Source organism: Fomitopsis serialis, assembly GCF_022376445.1.
Source record: "Fomitopsis serialis strain Sig1Antser10 chromosome Unknown B0H18scaffold_10, whole genome shotgun sequence".
NCBI lineage: Eukaryota > Fungi > Basidiomycota > Agaricomycetes > Polyporales > Fomitopsidaceae > Fomitopsis > Fomitopsis serialis.
The window spans coordinates 812-17,929 of NW_025954970.1; the positions used below are offsets into that span (position 1 = coordinate 812).

Genomic DNA, 17,118 nt, shown 5'->3' on the forward strand with positions numbered 1-17,118 from the left:
AAGGAGACGCATTTACGCGCAAGCTTTCCCAATCGCGTGCTATTCCAAAGGGCTACAGCTTTCGATACCTATGTGGCGACTACACGGCCCACGATGGAGGTAGAGTACAAGTCGTCCGGCACTTTGCGAGTGGCGAGATAGCCGCCCAGACACAAAGGCCAGCCACGCGTAGCTCCCTTCTGTCTTCGCACAACGACTCCACTCAACATCCCTCCCTCAGGACGTTGCGTACTCCCATATTGTCTGCGATTGCTCCATCATACATTGTATCGATCATCATGAATACCAACTACCAGACTATCCGATCCGACGAGGCGGTCGTGAATGCCACTGCAATTTCGGGTATGGATGAACACGATGCGTTCATTCTGGAGTATGTCGATGAGGCAGACATCATGGCGCTCTCCCTTCTACCCCACCTGCTGCCGCCGAAGGCAGACGTACAATCCAGCCACTACGATCTCTCTGGGGCATCATCCACGAGTTCCCTGAGCACACAGACAAAGACAACCGAGGACAACGAAGGCCATTCAGTAAGCCAACCCGACGTAAACAGTTGTAATGGCATGTGTACTCACATGTGTTATGTTGCTTTGTTCTAGCTGGATGGCCGATACCCAGCTGAGGCATCGGTCGCCGGCCGGTACCCCGTAGCGTCACTCCCTATCTCATCGACGCAGCACTCAGACGACGACGACGACTGGAGCGTAGCCCTAGGCACGTACGACTTCCTCGGCATCGAGTCTGCCAAGCATGCCACCACCCGCGTCAGAATCCCTTTGACGTATCTCGACCACTTCGCCGAGTGGAGAAGCGAGACAGAGGAGTTCGCTGAGATGTGGGACCTCCTGCGAGAGACGGAGCCCGTCGTCAACTCGCCGATCGCCAGTACGCTGGTCGAATATCCGCACGCCGAGGACGGTCCAGGTTTGTTGCTCGCAGCCGGCACATCGGATGAGGAAGGAAGAGGCTGCATGCCCGATGCGGTCTTGCTGCCGGAGGTACTGGACGAGATCATACCGGGTCTTCGCAGTGTGGGGGAGATGATGGGGGAAATGCGGATGACCGATTGATGGAGTCGAATAACGGAGTTTTGACAAGTATTCACAGGGGCGTTCATATGGCTAGGTTGCTGAAGGAAGTTGCCAGCGAGGTGGCAATGGTTGTCGGGAGGCAAGATAAATTGTGGCTTCTTTACTTAGCGTGTGTCATCAATGTGTCTGGCTTGAAACTTTCCTGAAGCCTCTTGAGCGATGGCGTTGGAGACGGGTGGTGGGGCTGTAAGTCTGGTAACGAAGACAGATCTTGCGTGAGGACTCACTCGATGGCACGCACTGGCAGTTGATAGAGATAGAGTCACCAGAGATGTAGAACGGACTTGGGTCTTCCCTGCGTATTTTGGGGCAGAATTACGACCTCACGACAGCGCGGTCGAGTATTGCAGTTCTGTATGAACATGAAGGGTCACGTAGCCTCCCATGGCATCGCGATGCACACATGGTCTTAATGTACACCCATACTGAGTCTGTCACCGGCCAGTGTGCGACTTGAGCCACATCAGCCTAAGCGCCCGACATAAGAGGGCTTGAACTCGACCTGCGCCATCGTCTTTATCCTCTGCTATCTTCCTCGTCCCGCCACATATTCTTTGAAGATCCTAGATACCCTCACTTCAGCCACCCATGCACACGGTACACTCGCATTCACTCACCGAGTGCGACGTAGACGCAAACTCAGCGTACACGCAAGGGTCCGTGGTTCCGCGTTCAACAGGCAGCCTTGGCTACCACAGCGTCGATCAAAGCTACTCCGAGCCAGGCATAGAGAGTCAGCGGTTCCGAGGGATGGTCGTGAGAGACAGTACAACTGTCCTCGACGCAGCCCAGGCGCGTCCACTTGATAATGGGACGCGACACGATGAACCGAGCCACAATACGCGACCAGGGGCAGACATCGATTCGCGACATCCCACTGTTGTCTTCGCCAAACCGGCCGTCTTCGCAGCACCACGGCCAACGTACACCCCAGAGGTCGACAGGGCGAAGATAGCCGCCATCATTAACAACGACTGGGAAGTATGGCAAGGGGGGTACGTCTTGTGAGAGTGAAACCCATGACGGTCAAGACCAATTATCTCGTGAGTAATCAGCGCACGACCGTCACTTGCTTCACACTCACCTAGGTATGAAACTACTTGCAGCTGCATGACGAGCAAAACGCTCCGGGACTACCGTCCATTCTGCTTCACGGCGACAGTGTCGAGGATCGATCTGCCATCTTCACCACAAATCGCTCAGGAATTCAGGAAAACGGCCTACGTAGTGCAGATTGTGACATGGCCTGTGCGAGCACGTCCAGGAGGATCGCAGACGATGGCTCGGAACAGCGATCCTTCGACATTCACAACGCAAGCCCAGATCCTGCGCGACCGAGAACAGGCTCCTCGTCCTCCAAAATGGCTTGCATCTCCGATCACGAATTGATCCACACCATTCGTTACGTCGCACCAAGTAGGGACGAGAGGATCATTGACGCCGCTGCAGACCTACCATTGTCGAAGACGCACACCGGCCCCTTGCGAGAGTACGACAGGCTCAACTTCACCTAATCCATCCCTCCGGCTGTCCAAGAGGGCAGCAGCGTGCTGCAAGTGGTGGTAGATGCCGATCGCCTGGACCAAAGCTGTGATGCGGTAGACTCGGAGACCTCTCTTCCGTATTCAATGACGGCTGTTCGCTCTCGACGTCAACTCAGCTTGAAGACAGCCACAGATACAGATGCACGCGTTCTCCATTCTACCTTGTCGGCCTACGACGGGGTGTACGACTTGGAAGCACAACAACGGCTCCCGATACGGGACGCCTCTTGCGCGCGACCTCGCATTTACACCGATCGTCCGAACTGTGGGCTAACCAGGAAACACCATGGTTGCGCTGCATTCGGGTCGCCGACAGAAGCTGTCCAGCGAGATCCGTCGAAGGGCAACAGGAGGCCGGAGGCGAGAGGAGGGTTCTATGGGTTGGCTGTCATGTTGGGCCTGGTGCAAAAATCGTAACGAACAGATCTACATAACCACGGGTTCAATTTTAAACCTCGCTTCAATATGTTTATTAATCTCACCTCTGCCTAGAACACTGAGCGTTTGCGTAACGGAGCAGCAGAGTCCTCAGGTCATTATCCGATGGACTGGGCCGTGTAAGGTTTTGACGTAGGCTGTCCGACGTTCAAGGCATAATACAACCCATGTCTGTCGTGGGCGCTGTAATGAAAGTGTGTACAACGTCCACGACGGGGACGGCGGACACTGTGCGCGAAGCCATGAGACGAGCGAAAAGAGACGTTCGAACACAGAAGGCTGGAGCAACGAAGGAAACGTTATACACGACCGATCGATTCATGGTTTCAACGGCTACTATGCTTACTTACAGTAAGTAAGTAAGTTAAGTTTAGACAATGACGCCCCTCTTGAACGCTTCATCACACAACAACAAAATCCATTCGTTCATTAGTAAGTAACAAATATGCAGGATGAGAGATACAGATGCGTGCAAGTACGATACAGTATGACAGAGCGAGCAGAGCGGGATGGGAAACAAATCAGAAAGGTCACGACATATCTTCGTCTGAGTCCGATATGTACTCCCTACTTTTGCTAGAGCGAGGGCCCCGTCAGTGACTGCGCTGACACAAAAACGAACCACGGGAACGTACATCTGCTTTTTCCGAGGAGCGCCTGCGGGCTCATCTTCATCCTCGTCGTCCCGAACAACGCGTTTCTTCGATGGTCGCTGAGCAAGAGTCAGACATGCACCCCTCAGTACGACGAAGATAAGTCGTCACCTTCTTAGCAGGTTTTTCATCTTCGTCGCCGCTGAACAGAGCCGCATCCTCCCCGTCTTCCCCGCCAGCCGACTTCTTCAGCTTACCGGTCCGTCGCTTCTTGCGTGGTTCCGGAGCTAACCCTTCGTCACCGCTTCCAACTTCAGTCTTGACGCGCCGATTAGCTTTCTTCGCAGCTTTGCGTTCACGCTCTTCATCACTCTCCAATTTGATGTCCCGTGTCCATTCCAATGCCTGCTCACGCGCTTTCCGCCGTTCTTCTGCGAGTTGTTCCGCTTCGCGCTTGAGTTCTTCCACACGCGCACGCTGTTGTGGTTTCGTGAGCATACTGGTGAACGCCACTGAATTAAGGGGTTAACGTACCTCTAATGCTTCTTGCTGTTCCCTTTCTTGTTGACGCTTCTGCCGTGCAGCGTCAAGTTTTGCATGGGCCTCAGCTTCATGTTGTCGTTGGGTAGCCAGATGTTCATCGCATCGCCGGAGCATACTGTCTCCATACTTCCGCCGTTGATCGGCCATATCACGGCTGTAGGGTACCACTTGCGATTTGTCCGCGGCAAGAGACGCGAATAGCCTAGATTGAAGGACTTGAGAACACTTGCAATAGTAAGAAGCAAGAGGAGAACGTACTTCTGAGCGTGCGTTGCCTGCTGAATCGCCAGCTCGAGGTCCTTGAGGGAACGTTTCGTTGGCGCTATCGACAAAAGCATCTCTGCAGCCTTCTGTTGGATCATGGCGATGTTATAGAGGATCGCTTTGTCTGACGGATTCAGATGGTATGCCTGTGAGGTATGAGCACTCGATGACTTAGAGGCAAAAGGTGCAAAATTCCCACCTTCTGGGCATATTGCAGCGCGGTATTCATGACGGCAAATGACTGGTCGCGAGTCGCCTTGGCGTAGTACGACCTGCATAGGCACAACAGCACGGCAACGTTCTGACCGCTGTAATATCGCCTTGACGCCGCTTCGTACTAATGCAAGGATTTGAGTTGGCAACGGCCTGCATAGCGATACAACCATGTACTCACGCTCTCAATGGCACGGTCAAACTCATCTCGCGCATAGTAACAGTGCCCCATGTTGATGTATACACTCCCGTCATTCAACGACTCTCGCACCTTCGCGAACACATCCAACGCCTCCCGAGCGTTTTGCAGCCGTTTCATGCCCTCATCGTGGGCAGGAGGACCGAGAGCACCGCCTAGGGTACCCAAAGCATCCTCTGCAATGATGATGGCCAGACCCTGCGCCGCTACTGCAAGCGTCGAGTCTTTGCTTAGCGCCTTCTGATAAAAGTCAGCTGCCCGCTGGAAGCTGCGTTTCCGCTCCTCGATGCCTTTCGGCGAGGGGTCACGGCTCTCTCGGGCCTGGTAGTACTGGATCCAGGCAGCTGCACAGAGTGAGTACAAGTCGTGCCTGTCGTGATCCTTGAGAGTGGCGAAGACGAATTCCTTGGCTGGTTTCGGGAGGTTGGACTGGACGAGGAAGTATGTGTAGTATGCACGGAGGTTCAGGTTGTTGGGTTCTGAGGCGAGAGCTTGCTTGAGAAGGTCGTGGGCTTCGTTGTGCTTGTTGAGATCCGCCAGCATCTGCGCTTGTCGGATTTTCGCTGCACATTGTGCTTCAGGTAATGCAACTACGGCGCAGTCAAGCGACGTACCATCAACGTATTCTGGATGTCTATCCAGAAGTTTCTCATACGCATCCTTCGCCATGGATTCCTCGCCTTGCTCTTCGTACGTCCGCGCGAGGTTATACAGCGTCGTGGTTGACATGTCGTCAGCGGTCGCTGAGTCCAGCGTCGTTGCTTGAACGATGGCATTTTCGAACATTGACCGCGCAGACCCGAGGTTCCCATCAAGGTACTCGAGAACGGCGACGTTGTTGACAAGTTTAGAGTTCGGCTTGCTGGTGACCTCGCTTATCCGCAACGCCTCCTTCAGTGCTCGTTGCATACGTTCCAAATTGTCGTCCTGCCAAAGTCGCGCGATCTCGATGTGCATGTCTACATCCTCTGCAATCCTCCTTGACGACCGTCCCGTATGGTGTGGGTGATTGCCGTTCGTGGAATGCGTAAGAGAGTCCGGCAGGCCGAGGAGCTTGCTGACTTGGTCATACAGTTCTCGTGCCTTACCCTTCTCCGTGACGCCGATTCCAGGAATAGGATTCGCGCGAAGTGAGGCAAGCATTACCATGGCCTCGACCGGACGCTGACGCGAACTTTGCGCCTGCTGAAGGAAGGAATCCAACGTGTTAATAGCGGCAGCCAGTTCATCTATTGGACTGACGTGAGACAATGACAAGTGTGTAAGATTTCACGGACCATCCTTGACTTGCATCTGCGTCAGACCAATGTTCGCAAGCATGTTGGCTGGCTGGCCTTTCAAGGCGAGTTTGTAGTGTTTCCTGGCATCAGCCTTGTTTCCCATTGAATGGGAAACACGGCCTGCTCGAATGTACCCATCTGTCAGAATGGCCTTGACGTCCGTGAACTGGATCGCACGCTCTGCTAGTTTCAATGCCTGCGAAGTATTGTCGTCGTACCTACAGCGTTGGATGTATGCGTTTGCTTACCATCTTGTATTGCCCCTTTAGAAGGATCAATTCGCACAGCGCGTTGGCAGCAGCCGAGTTCCTCTGGTTAGCCTTGAAGGCCCTCTCGATGTAACGAGTGCCGGTAAGAAATGTCGTCTTCCGCTCTTCTTGTGTCTGAGTCTCGTCCTTACTCGCATTCAGAGCTTCCAGCCCGAGAAGAAGCGAAGCAGCGCCTCCGTTAGGATTCTATTTCCCACAAAGGTTCACTTCAATGCGCACTCAGACTATACGCGGATACTCACTACTTCTAAGCTTCGCTGCCAGGCTGCTTTAGCCTTCGCCTTGTAATCCATGGCCCATAGGCAGAGCCCAATACCAATGCGAGGATCCGGTTGGCAATTTGGACTTAGTCGAAGAACAGTCTGAAAGATCTTCAACGCCTGAGAATGCTCGCGTTGTGCATAGAGAATTTTTGCTTTCCCCAGGAGGGCGATGATGTTGTTCCCTTGGGGATCTTGGCTCAATACGCTGTTGAATGATCGGAGTGCGTCGTCCAAGGCACGCGTCCCCATCTGCATGACACCTTACAGATACGCGTCAACGACCATCCATCTGGAGCAGTACTTCCCGAACGCACCGCGTGTCAACATTGAGAGTGTACTGCCCAGCTTCCCTGATTCGGTGGCAATCCTCTCGCCCTGATTGAATATCTGCGCTGCGTCCCTGAAGTACTCTTCTCTCGGCTTCTCCGTCCTCATGTTGTCCTCGCCTAACAAGTTGTTGAACAAGTTGAGTTGTCAATCCACAACTGTGTATGGTTTGACATACGAGCGTCGTAAAGAATTAACTTAGGTGCTGAGCCGGCGCGTGCCATTTGAATATTTGCTAATAGGGAGAACAGTGGTGCGGAAGATGCCTGCGCCCCGTTGGCATGGAGAGCTACGGATTAAATATGAATACAAATGCGTAGGACAGGACAAGTATACACGCACACTTCTTGCCTGCTTGAGCAATCTGCTCTGCTGCACTCAAGTTCCCTTGACGCCAATATTCCACGGCAAGACGCGTCCATATTGACACCTTGCACTGTCCCTCTGTCAGCAGCTCCACGAGGTCTGAAGGATCTGGGTCCAGTTTGTCGAGTTCGATTGTTATAACTTCATGTTGGCCCAATTCGATGTCAATAGTACGCCCAGGTGCGGAAGGCGATGGTGAACGAGCCGGGTCGCCGTTCATTTCGAGCAGCCACCAAAAGCAAGAGCTTCAAGTCAGGGTACGGCGCAATGTTCAGTGGGTCTTCGAATGTCCAGGAGGTCGCAGGAGAGGTAGGCAACGACGATGTAGGCGAGCTGGTCAAGAGTTGGTGGCGAGGACCACAGGGCGCGCTTAATGAGCGCGTCACGAGCCACATCGGGGGGTTTCCCAAGATGAGCTCAAATTTGGGCATAACGTGAGAAATGCATGTTTGTTCAACTTTGGCAGTCGTCGTCGCCCGCCCGCCACCTCGCCGCCGCCGACGTCGCCGACGACGACGAACGAACTCTGTTTCCCGGATTCCGTGCTCTAGTCGCCTGCATCATCTTTGAGGTCTGACTGGGCCTGGCAAGCACCGACTACACCACCAAACCCGATCGGTGCGCTCTCCGCCGACTCTCGAGGTTACCGACGCTTGAGACGTTCCACGGCCGCGATTCCGCCTGGATCTTGTAGGATATGACTGTGACGCATCGTAAGAGACAATATCAGCCTGAAGAGATCCAGAGTATGTGTTTCTCTTTCATCCACGTCGTCGTACAGAACAACCATCTGGTTCTCACGCACTCTCTTACGTAAATTCACCCCCAGCTGTGAATGAGCCTGGTCTTCAAATTGAATGTGACGGCTGCGCTCGCGACCTCACTCATTCCATTCGCATAAAGTGCGCAGACCCCGTATGTGAAGTCGGGGATGGCGTCGACATCTGCCCGGCCTGCTTTTGTAGCGGCAAAGAATTCGCGCAACACAAACGGTGGCATGCGTACCGGGTGGTGGTAAGCACGCTCGATCGACCTAATCTCAATGTGGCCGGTGACAATCGTCTCTAGGAACTGCATTCTTACCCGATATTTTCCGAAGATTGGGGAGCAGATGAGTGAGTATTATTCTCGACCATTATGGCACGCCCTGAGCTAACAATAACTGCCCGAAGGGAGCTCTTGCTGTTGGAAGGCATCGCATTGCAAGGTCTTGGCAACTGGCAAGCAATAGCCGAACATGTGGGCACGAGGACGAAGGAAGAAGTGCAAGAACACTATCAATCCGTCTATATAGACTCGCCCGATTGGCCACTTCCTGTGCGCGTCTTTCTCCTTCGTCATACACCAGCATCCTCATCCCCCCTTATAGCGCATGGACCGCCACTTCGACGTCGACCCCGCCGACTTCCAGGAGCGCAAACGGCGCAGAATCTCGACCATGAACACCAACCCCCCGCCCGCCCCCAAGATCGCTCCGACGTCCGCCCCCAGCGTCCACGAAGTCGCCACATTCTTGCCTGGTCGACTCGAGTTTGAGCACGAGCTCGACAACGAAGCCGAAGACCTTGTGAAGGATCTCGAGTTCGGTATATGCCTGCAGTGGGGCGGGGATCAGATACCGGAGGACGAGAACGACCTCGACGTCAGGGCTCGAGCTCGATGGGAGGAAGAGCAGAAGGCCAAAGACACACCTGCCGGCAAGTACCTGCCCAACGGGTTGATGAATGGCCTCTTGAACGGCCACCACGCCAACGGCAGCAGCCCATCGCGGGGATCTCGAGGCCGGTCAGAGGACACGTCGAAGGCGGACGGCAACACGGAGGAGGGCGAGGGGGAAGAACAGACTCAGCCACCACCAATCGAGACACCTGACTCCATCGCCTTCAAGCTGTCGCTCATTGAGTCGTACAACCAGCGCATCGACAAGCGACTCGAGAACAAGTCATTCATGTATGACCGGGGACTGCTCAGCTACAAGCAGATGCAGGCGGCAGAGAAGAAGCGTCCAAAGGAGGAGAAAGACATCGTTCACCGATTGCGTCCATTCGCCCGGCTGCAGACCGCGCAAGATTTTGAGGACTTCTGCGCAGACATTCTCTGTAGGTGGCCTGCAAACTTTGGCGTCCTATGTTTGACTGATCCCCATGTTTGTAGATGAGTCTCTGCTGAGGAAGCGCATTGCCGAGCTGCAACACTACCGCAGAATGGGACTGACAACCGTCGCGGACATCGACAAGTACGAAGCGGACCTTGCGAAGAGGGTACGTGTCGCGCGGTTTCTATCGTCACCGCCACTGATCCCGCGGACAGACTCAGGCGAAGACGAGTCTCTCTCGGGATTATTACCCGGAGCGTCTGCCCCACCTACGTCCCGGCGGGCGCCAGTCATCTGTTTCCGATGCGCGCACGGACCGTGGGAAGAGCCACGAGCGCGAGTCCACACCCAACAAGCCAGGCGCATCGGCCCAGGGCACGTCCGGCACCGGTCCTCCAGGGCGGAAGATGCGTATGTCCCTCTCTCTCAGCTGTTGGCCGGAATTCATTCTGACCGACCTCGCCTTCTTTTCAGCTGCCCCTCTCAACCTCGCGAACAGCCCCCTCTTGCACCTGCTCACACCAGAAGAGCAGACGCTCTGCTCACAACTCCGCATATTTCCGAAGCCCTACCTCGTCATCAAGGAAACCCTGGTCCGCGAGTACGCACGGCGCGGAGGGAAGCTGCGTCGGCGAGAGGCACGCGACCTTGTCAAGATCGACGTCAACAAGACGAGTCGCGTCTGGGACTTCCTCGTCCAGGCAGGTTTCCTGCGCGTTGGTCCTGTCGACCCCGGACCGTCCGCTCATGGACAGGACACCACTCGCCCATCGGCGACGCCGTCTCTTAGTGCTTCGCCGAGCAAGGAATCGCAGATGCGACTTTCGCCCAGGCCGCCGCCGTTCACGACTACGCCTCTTGGTTCTTTCTCGTCTCTGGCTGGTCCATCGGGCAGTTGAGCGCAGGTCTCTCTGAAAATCATTGTTGTACTCTCATAGCTGTATTTGTGCGCCTCCGTATACCCAACCCTGCATCTGTACTTTACTACCATTGCAATGCATTAGAGTGTCCGTTGATTTACTCTTGTGGGCGTGGGTTTGGCTTGAGATTCGTCGGATCATTGCGCCAGCAGGTCTTCTACGATGTGTGGATCGATCGGTATGCCGGCATTTCGTAAGTAGGCATCGTTCCTGCGATGGCTGGTCAGTCATTGGATACATTTCGCCGTACTCGTCAACTTACCAGAACTGTGCATGGGGGCGTAGGTGTGGCGGTCCCTCAGCGATGACCAGCGAAAGTGTAAATGCAGCGGAACCTACCTTGGAGTAATGCCTGCTACCGGAATCGCACCTACTCAGTCGTTCAGCCTTCCGTCCCCTCAGTCGCTTGATGACCACTCACAGGATGGTCACGATCCGCTGGCCCTCACTCCAGCCCATCTTCTTCGCGAGCTTCACGCACGTCACCAGGTTGCACGCGCTGCTCGAGCCGAGGAACAGCCCGTCGTGCTGCACGAGGTAGCGCGCCATGCTGACGGCCTCGGCGTCCGTTATCCGGAAGGCGTCGCCGATGATGGGCAGTGCGAGGTCGAAATTCTTGGTGAGCCGGTTGATCCCTCTGCGAAATGGGACATATTCGTGAGTACCGCCTTATGTGAATAGTGACACAAGCGTCGTACATTCCCTCGACGACGGTATCGACTTGGTGACGACGTTTCGTGCCCTCGGCCTCTCTGCGATCGAACATCACACCGTGCTTGATCTATGAATACGATGAGACTGATGAGGGCGAGATTCAGAGGGGGCTATCATTCAAACCTTGTTGTACAGCCCGCTGCCCTCCGGATCAGCGAGGACTACCAGGACGTCCTCATCCATGGACTTCAGGAACTGTCCGGTGCCTGCTATCGTGCCGCCCGTGCCTGAGTGCCAGTCAGCTTCGAGTTCAAGTCAGTTGTGATAAACACACCTGCGCCAGAGACGAACGCATCGACACGGCCGTTAGTCTGCCTCCAGATCTCCGGGCCCGTGCCGTCAAAGTGTGCCTCGTAGTTGCTCCTGTTCTATTTGTCGGCGCTGCGAGATGAGTTGGGCCCGCTTCTTGAACTGCATATCCGACGTACTTCGAACTGGTCCGCAAAGAACCCGCGAGGCTTCGCCCGCAGCTCTTCCTCTTGCCTTGGGGACATGACAGCCTCTTCCTCGCCCAGTGCGTCTGTAGCCGCGGTCGACACGATTACAGACGAACTAGGGGTAGGCAGTAAGTGACCACGCGGCACGTGGAGGCCGGCGGAGGGTTCATCCTCAAGACCGAAGGCTTTGGCACGGTCGCGGGCGAGGTTCTACCGAATAAGAGGAAGTGGACTTCTGAGAATAGGACACTTGCAAAGTGTTGGTTTGGTGCTCACTACAAACTGGGTACGATACTCCTCATTAGCGGATCAGCAGTGAGGGAAAGGCTGGATGGTGTACCTGTTTCTTGTCGACGATGCTCGCGGGTCGCACACGCTCTACTTCGGCGCCTAGGGCCAACAGGGCTTGTACCTTCTCCTGTGCAACGTCGTCAGGCATAATGATGGCTGAAGATAGGGTGTCCGTGTGTTAGCTTTGCGTCAGTCGAGTATCAGGTTCCGTACTTGCTTCATATCCTCTGTGCGCACATGCACTGTTAGAACCTTGTAATCGCAGAGATAATTATCCGTACCTGGCCTTAGCAACTGTGGCTATAGATATCCCAGTCGAGCCAACAGTTCCCTCGAAGATGCGTGAGCCTGTATGCTGATGCAAGAGTCCTTGACGCTCGGCGTCGTCGATCACTGCCATAACACGGAAGAGTCAGTCGCGTCTCCTTTGCTACGTGTGCGCGTACCCACTTCGCAGCGCGACGCGGTCTTTGACGCTTCCACCAGGATTAAGGAACTGGGTATGCGGTCATGGTTCAGCCCTCGCGTAAGGGTCGCGCGAACGTACCGACCTCTGCCTTGCCGAGTATCTCTACGCCGAGTGCATCGCTGAGCGAATTTATACGCAGCAAGGGCGTGTTTCCTGACAAGGAGTAAACGATCCGACTTTGTCCTTCCAAAGGAGACTGACCTATGAGCCCTGTTACCCCGCTGATGATCTCGTCGCTTCTGAGCTCAATCGGCCGCGCTTTAAATCGCTTTGAGACGCGCTCTCGCTTCCGCTCCTGATACCACAGAGCAATGGAGGTCGAGGTGAGTGATAGCGAGAAGCCAATGATAACTCCATAGAAGATATGGCGGGCGGTTGAACGTGGAGGCAAGTGTAGCCAGGAGGGTAGCTTGGACGCTGCCCAGCTTAGAACCATGCCCAGAAAGGCTCAGATAAGTGACGGCTTGGGGCTGGTTCTTCACAGCGAGACTAGGATATGAAGCCTTCTCATGATGGTCGATAACAGTCTTGGTGCGCAGAGAGAAGATATATTCGCGTCGCGTACAAACGAGGCTGCAAGATACGAAACGACGTCATTAGACGAGCATGCCATTGGCTGGACACGGGGTTAGGGTTAGGAGGACGCAGAGGCAAAGAAAAAGGCCTGCCCAGCCCGAGGGCCGGAACAGGACAGGGAAATATTGAGACGATGCATGAGCCGAAGCCCATACAAACCGCAGGCATCCCCTGAGGACATGGTCGCCGTGCTATGAGAGACCCCTACGGCCAACGCCCCCGGGACATGAAGGGGAACGTTCCATCAAGGTAAGTATGAGTTGTTACCGTGTCGGGCGCGGGCTCTTATACCCTGCGGGTACCGCGCACGGACCACTCCCAAATATTCAGTCACATGCGCGCGTTGTCCGTTACGCGACAGGGCGCCTGTGCGGCGATTGTCGTGCCACCGCCGCGTCTCGCGATCCAGCCAGCCCGAATCCCAGAGCGGAATGTCCCTCCCATCTGCCACTGTCTATCGCAGCATATGCACCGCCCACGCTGGAGCCTCCCGATGTCCACTTCGTCAAATGGTAGCATATCACCACTCCGGTCCAGGAATTGCGTGACCTGCTGAGGCAGCCATGTCTAACGCGCTGATAAACAACCCAGCTCGTCAAGTCCCCCTCCTTGATCCCAACCCCCAGGCCCTTCCTCCGAGGCAGCGTCAGAACCTTCATCTACATGCCGGAATCTGACCCGATCAAGAAGACGTTCTTGTCTTCGCCCAAGTACGCCGTCGTGGGCGCGTCAAAGGACGAGGGGAAGTTCGGTACGAAGGTAGGTTGCGTTTCAGCTCTGTTCTCGTCCGGGTGCATGAACGATTGGACAGGTGCTCCGGTGGTATCTTGCGCGAGACAAGGAAGTCACGCCCGTTCACCCCGTACGTTTACTCTTCACCCGTCGTCGCGCTGCGGGCTGACATGAGTATGTCATGCAGAAAGAGGATGAGCTCGCGGGCGTGACCGCGATCCGCACTTTGGCCGATCTCCCAGACCCAACCCACACCTCCGTCAGCATCATCACAAACCCAAAGGTAAGATATCATCTTATGCATCGCAATATCTGCCGCTCATACTTGTTCCAAAGATCACTCTCGGTCTCTTGGAGCAGGCCAAGACTCTTAACATCCCGCCGTATGGCTGCAACCCGGAGCCGAGAACGAGAGGTCGTCTCGTATATTAAGGAAACGGTCTGGAGACAAGGCTATATATGGTGGTCCATGTGTCCTGGTGGAGGGTGATACGATCCTCAAGAGCCTGCTCTGAGCAGAGTTGTTGACAGTGACGTATCGTGTGCGTGTTCGATTACGGAAGTTTTGAATGATAAACGTGTACTATACGACCGAATGTGGTTCGACAGCTCTGAATTACACGAAGGGGTACTGGACTTGAGAAGTCAGTTGTAGCACGTTTTGAGGTGGTCCGTGCATATATCTTGGCGTGATTTTGAAGACTGCCTACCTCGTGCTGTTTGGAAAGTATCCGTCACTGGATTGCGCATGGAAATGACCAGTTTTATAAGTACCATGTATACTACACAATTTGCGGACAGGAAGCACAGAATCGCGAAGCCTAGTTGTGCAGTGCGTTGAGACACCGTTCTACAGCAATACGTCCTGGTATATCGGGTGTACGGACAAGTCCATAGAGAGCAAAATAAGATACGTTATGCTATACGACAACTCAAAAACAACCAAGCACAGCAGATCATGGTGAATATAGTGTACCGCATCTAAGGGGACTCTTCATGCCCGGAGAGCAAGCGCATCGCAAGCTCGAACCCAAGGAACGTCGCGCCATTCGCGAAGGGTGACCTGCGACGACCGGTATGAGCGCCTTACAGTACCAGGAAGAGACTGGTCGATACGCACCGGATGAGGGTAGGCCCTAGTCCACGCATGAACGCACTAATGCCCTCCGTCCGCCAGATTGTCCGCACGCAGTCGAGCGTCGACTTGTATTTTTGGCCCTCCGCAGGGGAGAACCCGTCTGTCTGCATCCGAGACTTGATCATGTCTATAGGGTATATGACTGCCCAGAGCTACCCCCACGTGTCAGCATCCACTTCAGCCCGTGTCACGGAGGGCTCACCGCGTAGCCAGCAGCGGCTCCGAACAGCACGGCATTGGCGGGGTTGACCTGGTCCCGCCGGATGCCTTTTCGCGTCATCTCGTGCTGCATGAGCTTTTCGTAGGCGAGGAAGTAGATGCCGTAGCCGAGCGACTCGCGCCAGAGCGTCACCCCCTGGCCCTTGTATATCCCCGCGATACCATGCGAGAGTAGATTTTCTTGATCGCGTCCCAGGGGCCGCTATATGTTGGGCTTTTTGCGGACTGAGTTTGGAGACCTACGACACCATGTGCACGTTATTCTACGTCCGTTGTGGACACTTTTTTTTTGAAAACTCACGTATACGGATGTGCTCGACCGGCCCCGACACCACGCCGTTCGCAACCCCCGCGAATATGCCCGAAGCCACAAGCTGTGGGCCCGTCAGCATGAAGCCCGTCGGCCCGCCCTTCCCCTCCTCGAGGTTCCTCCGCGCGAAGAACCGCTTCGAGTACTCCAGCGCACCGAACTGGATCGAGACGCAGACACCGATACCCAACAGCGGTGTGAGGGTGCCCTGCAGCCGCGACCTGACCTTCAGCATCGCCAGACGGTGAGAGCAGAAGACGATGACGCACCTTGTAGAAGGCGAGGGGCCCCTCGTTTTTCAGGATCCCTCCGGCGCAGTGCAGCATGCCGCTGTAGGTCCCCTTCGGGGCCGTTTGCATGCGCTGTGTGGGAGGTCATGTTGGGCGGTAGCTTCGATACCGAATATATCTTGCCCACGTACCACTTTGACGATGTCAAACGGCTGGCCCACGAGCACCTATGTCGCCATATGTGAGACCCCTCACACGATCTACTGCCCGAAGCGCACTGCCCACCTGCGCGACGCCGCCTGCAGTCCCTGCAGTCAGGTCGATGATGGTCTTCGACATCTTGAGGCTCTCAGCTGTGACTCGCGGCCAGGAGACGGAGAGGGTCGAAGAACAGACTGCGCGGTCTGAAACGACTGCACTGCAGGTCGCACAGGCTCTGACTGGGAAGAAGATGCGCGACATTTAGGCGATTGACCAATCAGAGCCGCGCGATGCGAAATCACCCGCCTTCGCGCTTCGCGATAAGATTAGATGGCGCACCCGACCCGCCGTACGGCCCGTACCGAGCACACTACTGTTACAGTCGCAAGATGCAAGTCCGTCGATAACATAACCTATGGCACAGCGAATAGCGAATAATTACAGTCCCATCGTCTATGGCGCCGCAAAGCGTGCAAGCCTCTCCTCTCCCGACGTGGACCGTGGAGTAGCGGAATAAATATACGGTTTCGTGTCGGTGCCCTCATAGCTTCACCCCCACTGGTGTTTTCGTCGTTGACCATCTCGCGGGTGATATGTACTGCTGCTTCGCGCGCAGGTCCGCCAGCCGCCACTGCCGTTGGCTCTCTGGTGTTTCTCTCTTCCATGCCTCAGCGATGGCTTGTGCGGGCGTGAGATAGCGGCATGGCGTCGCGGGCGACGAATTAGTGGTCTGGCGGCAGGAACGCGGACGAGAGTCGGAAGGCATCTACACAGCGCATCAGACGACCGCGACGGCGAGAGTCCGGACGGAACGTACGAGGGTCGTGAGGGGCTCATTAATGGAGGCTCCCTGGGGAACAAGGTTGTGGTTTATATAAGACGGTGCTTTGAGTTCCGCTGCATCGCGGAGATCGCATGACTTCTACTTGCGGCAGGAGACATCTGCGCGACGGGATACCGGCCACGGAGGCACATAGAGATTGCCGTAACGAGACCGCCTCAGACAGGGTCGAAGACGCGTTGCGCGGCCCGAAAAGGAAAGGTGAAAGAACTCGGGATGCACAGGCAAGACTTACTCCGAGAGAACCGTGGCGTTGGGCGAGGACCGAGGCAGATGGAGCGCGGGGAGTACGCCTGGCAGCATATGGAAATGGAAGGTGTCGCCCACAAAGGGATGTACAAAGAGGGATGCGGTGGCGGATAATAGCTCGTGGCACACGCCGACTCACCTTGCACACCAACGTGTCAGGCGGGTGAATAGGCATGCGGCTCTGGCGGCCGGGCGAGACGGCCTGCATTTGGCGGACAATGCGGGTGAAGACGAGATTGGGGGCATTGACTCCGTGAGACGGCGGCAAATCTCATGTTACAAGCTCAAGCAAGCGACGCAGGA

General features: G+C 55.4%; 7 protein-coding genes across 7 annotated transcripts; 3 read left to right on the forward strand and 4 right to left on the reverse strand.

Annotated features, from left to right (window-relative positions):
* Nucleotides 1-226: 226 nt before the first annotated feature.
* On the forward strand, nt 227-1,073 carry B0H18DRAFT_1102251 (uncharacterized protein; the record flags this gene model as incomplete). Its single annotated transcript, XM_048032544.1, has 2 exons — nt 227-533; nt 603-1,073. Exons 1-2 carry the CDS (start codon nt 279-281, stop codon nt 1,071-1,073), a joined length of 726 nt encoding a protein of 241 aa, XP_047897270.1. The 5' UTR covers nt 227-278.
* A 2,296-nt stretch (nt 1,074-3,369) lies between these two features.
* On the reverse strand, nt 3,370-7,747 carry B0H18DRAFT_985444 (RNA polymerase II-associated protein). Its single transcript, XM_048044739.1, has 14 exons — nt 7,370-7,747; nt 7,206-7,316; nt 7,015-7,146; nt 6,680-6,960; nt 6,417-6,623; nt 6,166-6,364; nt 5,503-6,117; nt 4,871-5,451; nt 4,676-4,813; nt 4,471-4,622; nt 4,204-4,414; nt 3,841-4,146; nt 3,712-3,788; nt 3,370-3,652 (listed from the first exon to the last, which is right to left on the reverse strand). Exons 1-14 carry the CDS (start codon nt 7,611-7,613, stop codon nt 3,607-3,609), a joined length of 3,300 nt encoding a protein of 1,099 aa, XP_047897271.1. The 5' UTR covers nt 7,614-7,747; the 3' UTR covers nt 3,370-3,606.
* A 103-nt stretch (nt 7,748-7,850) lies between these two features.
* On the forward strand, nt 7,851-10,476 carry B0H18DRAFT_24870 (uncharacterized protein). The gene is made up of 8 exons (XM_048037280.1): nt 7,851-8,139; nt 8,223-8,407; nt 8,462-8,508; nt 8,566-8,710; nt 8,763-9,492; nt 9,548-9,654; nt 9,704-9,899; nt 9,963-10,476. Exons 1-8 carry the CDS (start codon nt 8,091-8,093, stop codon nt 10,385-10,387), a joined length of 1,884 nt encoding a protein of 627 aa, XP_047897272.1. The 5' UTR covers nt 7,851-8,090; the 3' UTR covers nt 10,388-10,476.
* Nucleotides 10,412-13,145, reverse strand: B0H18DRAFT_24823 (PALP-domain-containing protein). The gene is made up of 15 exons (XM_048037279.1): nt 12,521-13,145; nt 12,402-12,472; nt 12,301-12,346; nt 12,132-12,243; nt 12,064-12,077; nt 11,900-12,006; nt 11,836-11,841; nt 11,551-11,769; nt 11,397-11,490; nt 11,246-11,349; nt 11,107-11,189; nt 10,830-11,045; nt 10,748-10,778; nt 10,671-10,675; nt 10,412-10,618 (listed from the first exon to the last, which is right to left on the reverse strand). Exons 1-15 carry the CDS (start codon nt 12,753-12,755, stop codon nt 10,546-10,548), a joined length of 1,416 nt encoding a protein of 471 aa, XP_047897273.1. The 5' UTR covers nt 12,756-13,145; the 3' UTR covers nt 10,412-10,545.
* Nucleotides 13,146-13,276: 131 nt separating this feature from the next.
* B0H18DRAFT_985467 (CoA binding domain-containing protein) lies at nt 13,277-14,252 on the forward strand. The gene is made up of 6 exons (XM_048044740.1): nt 13,277-13,407; nt 13,487-13,654; nt 13,707-13,757; nt 13,815-13,910; nt 13,964-14,010; nt 14,043-14,252. Exons 1-6 carry the CDS (start codon nt 13,327-13,329, stop codon nt 14,140-14,142), a joined length of 543 nt encoding a protein of 180 aa, XP_047897274.1. The 5' UTR covers nt 13,277-13,326; the 3' UTR covers nt 14,143-14,252.
* A 320-nt stretch (nt 14,253-14,572) lies between these two features.
* On the reverse strand, nt 14,573-15,863 carry B0H18DRAFT_1134910 (mitochondrial carrier; the record flags this gene model as incomplete). The annotated part of the gene is made up of 8 exons (XM_048035584.1): nt 14,573-14,690; nt 14,748-14,917; nt 14,968-15,126; nt 15,147-15,223; nt 15,286-15,502; nt 15,564-15,656; nt 15,716-15,751; nt 15,810-15,863. 8 exons carry the CDS (start codon nt 15,861-15,863, stop codon nt 14,609-14,611), a joined length of 888 nt encoding a protein of 295 aa, XP_047897275.1. The 3' UTR covers nt 14,573-14,608.
* Nucleotides 15,864-16,296: 433 nt separating this feature from the next.
* On the reverse strand, nt 16,297-16,485 carry B0H18DRAFT_859876 (uncharacterized protein; the record flags this gene model as incomplete). The annotated part of the gene is made up of 1 exon (XM_048039695.1): nt 16,297-16,485. A coding segment is annotated over one exon (189 nt), but the record flags the coding sequence as incomplete, so codon positions are not given.
* Nucleotides 16,486-17,118: the final 633 nt, after the last annotated feature.

Excerpts from the sequence above, each read along its gene's own strand:
- B0H18DRAFT_985444 (XM_048044739.1), bottom strand. The coding sequence starts at position 7,613 with ATGAACGGCGACCCGGCTCGTTCACCATCGCCTTCCGCACCTGGGCGT. Across the intron at positions 7,147-7,205 it reads GTTAATTCTTTACGACGCTC|GCGAGGACAACATGAGGACG; the intron begins GTATGTCAAACC and ends ACAACTTGTTAG. Across the intron at positions 5,452-5,502 it reads ACATCCAGAATACGTTGATG|CGAAAATCCGACAAGCGCAG; the intron begins GTACGTCGCTTG and ends CACAATGTGCAG.
- B0H18DRAFT_24870 (XM_048037280.1), top strand. The coding sequence starts at position 8,091 with ATGACTGTGACGCATCGTAAGAGACAATATCAGCCTGAAGAGATCCAG. Across the intron at positions 9,655-9,703 it reads AAGCGGACCTTGCGAAGAGG|ACTCAGGCGAAGACGAGTCT; the intron begins GTACGTGTCGCG and ends TCCCGCGGACAG. Across the intron at positions 9,900-9,962 it reads TCCTCCAGGGCGGAAGATGC|CTGCCCCTCTCAACCTCGCG; the intron begins GTATGTCCCTCT and ends CCTTCTTTTCAG.
- B0H18DRAFT_24823 (XM_048037279.1), bottom strand. The coding sequence starts at position 12,755 with ATGGTTCTAAGCTGGGCAGCGTCCAAGCTACCCTCCTGGCTACACTTG. Across the intron at positions 12,347-12,401 it reads AGATACTCGGCAAGGCAGAG|TTCCTTAATCCTGGTGGAAG; the intron begins GTCGGTACGTTC and ends CCGCATACCCAG. Across the intron at positions 11,046-11,106 it reads GATACCGTCGTCGAGGGAAT|AGGGATCAACCGGCTCACCA; the intron begins GTACGACGCTTG and ends CCCATTTCGCAG.
- B0H18DRAFT_985467 (XM_048044740.1), top strand. The coding sequence starts at position 13,327 with ATGTCCCTCCCATCTGCCACTGTCTATCGCAGCATATGCACCGCCCAC. Across the intron at positions 13,655-13,706 it reads AGGGGAAGTTCGGTACGAAG|GTGCTCCGGTGGTATCTTGC; the intron begins GTAGGTTGCGTT and ends ACGATTGGACAG. Across the intron at positions 13,758-13,814 it reads AAGTCACGCCCGTTCACCCC|AAAGAGGATGAGCTCGCGGG; the intron begins GTACGTTTACTC and ends TATGTCATGCAG.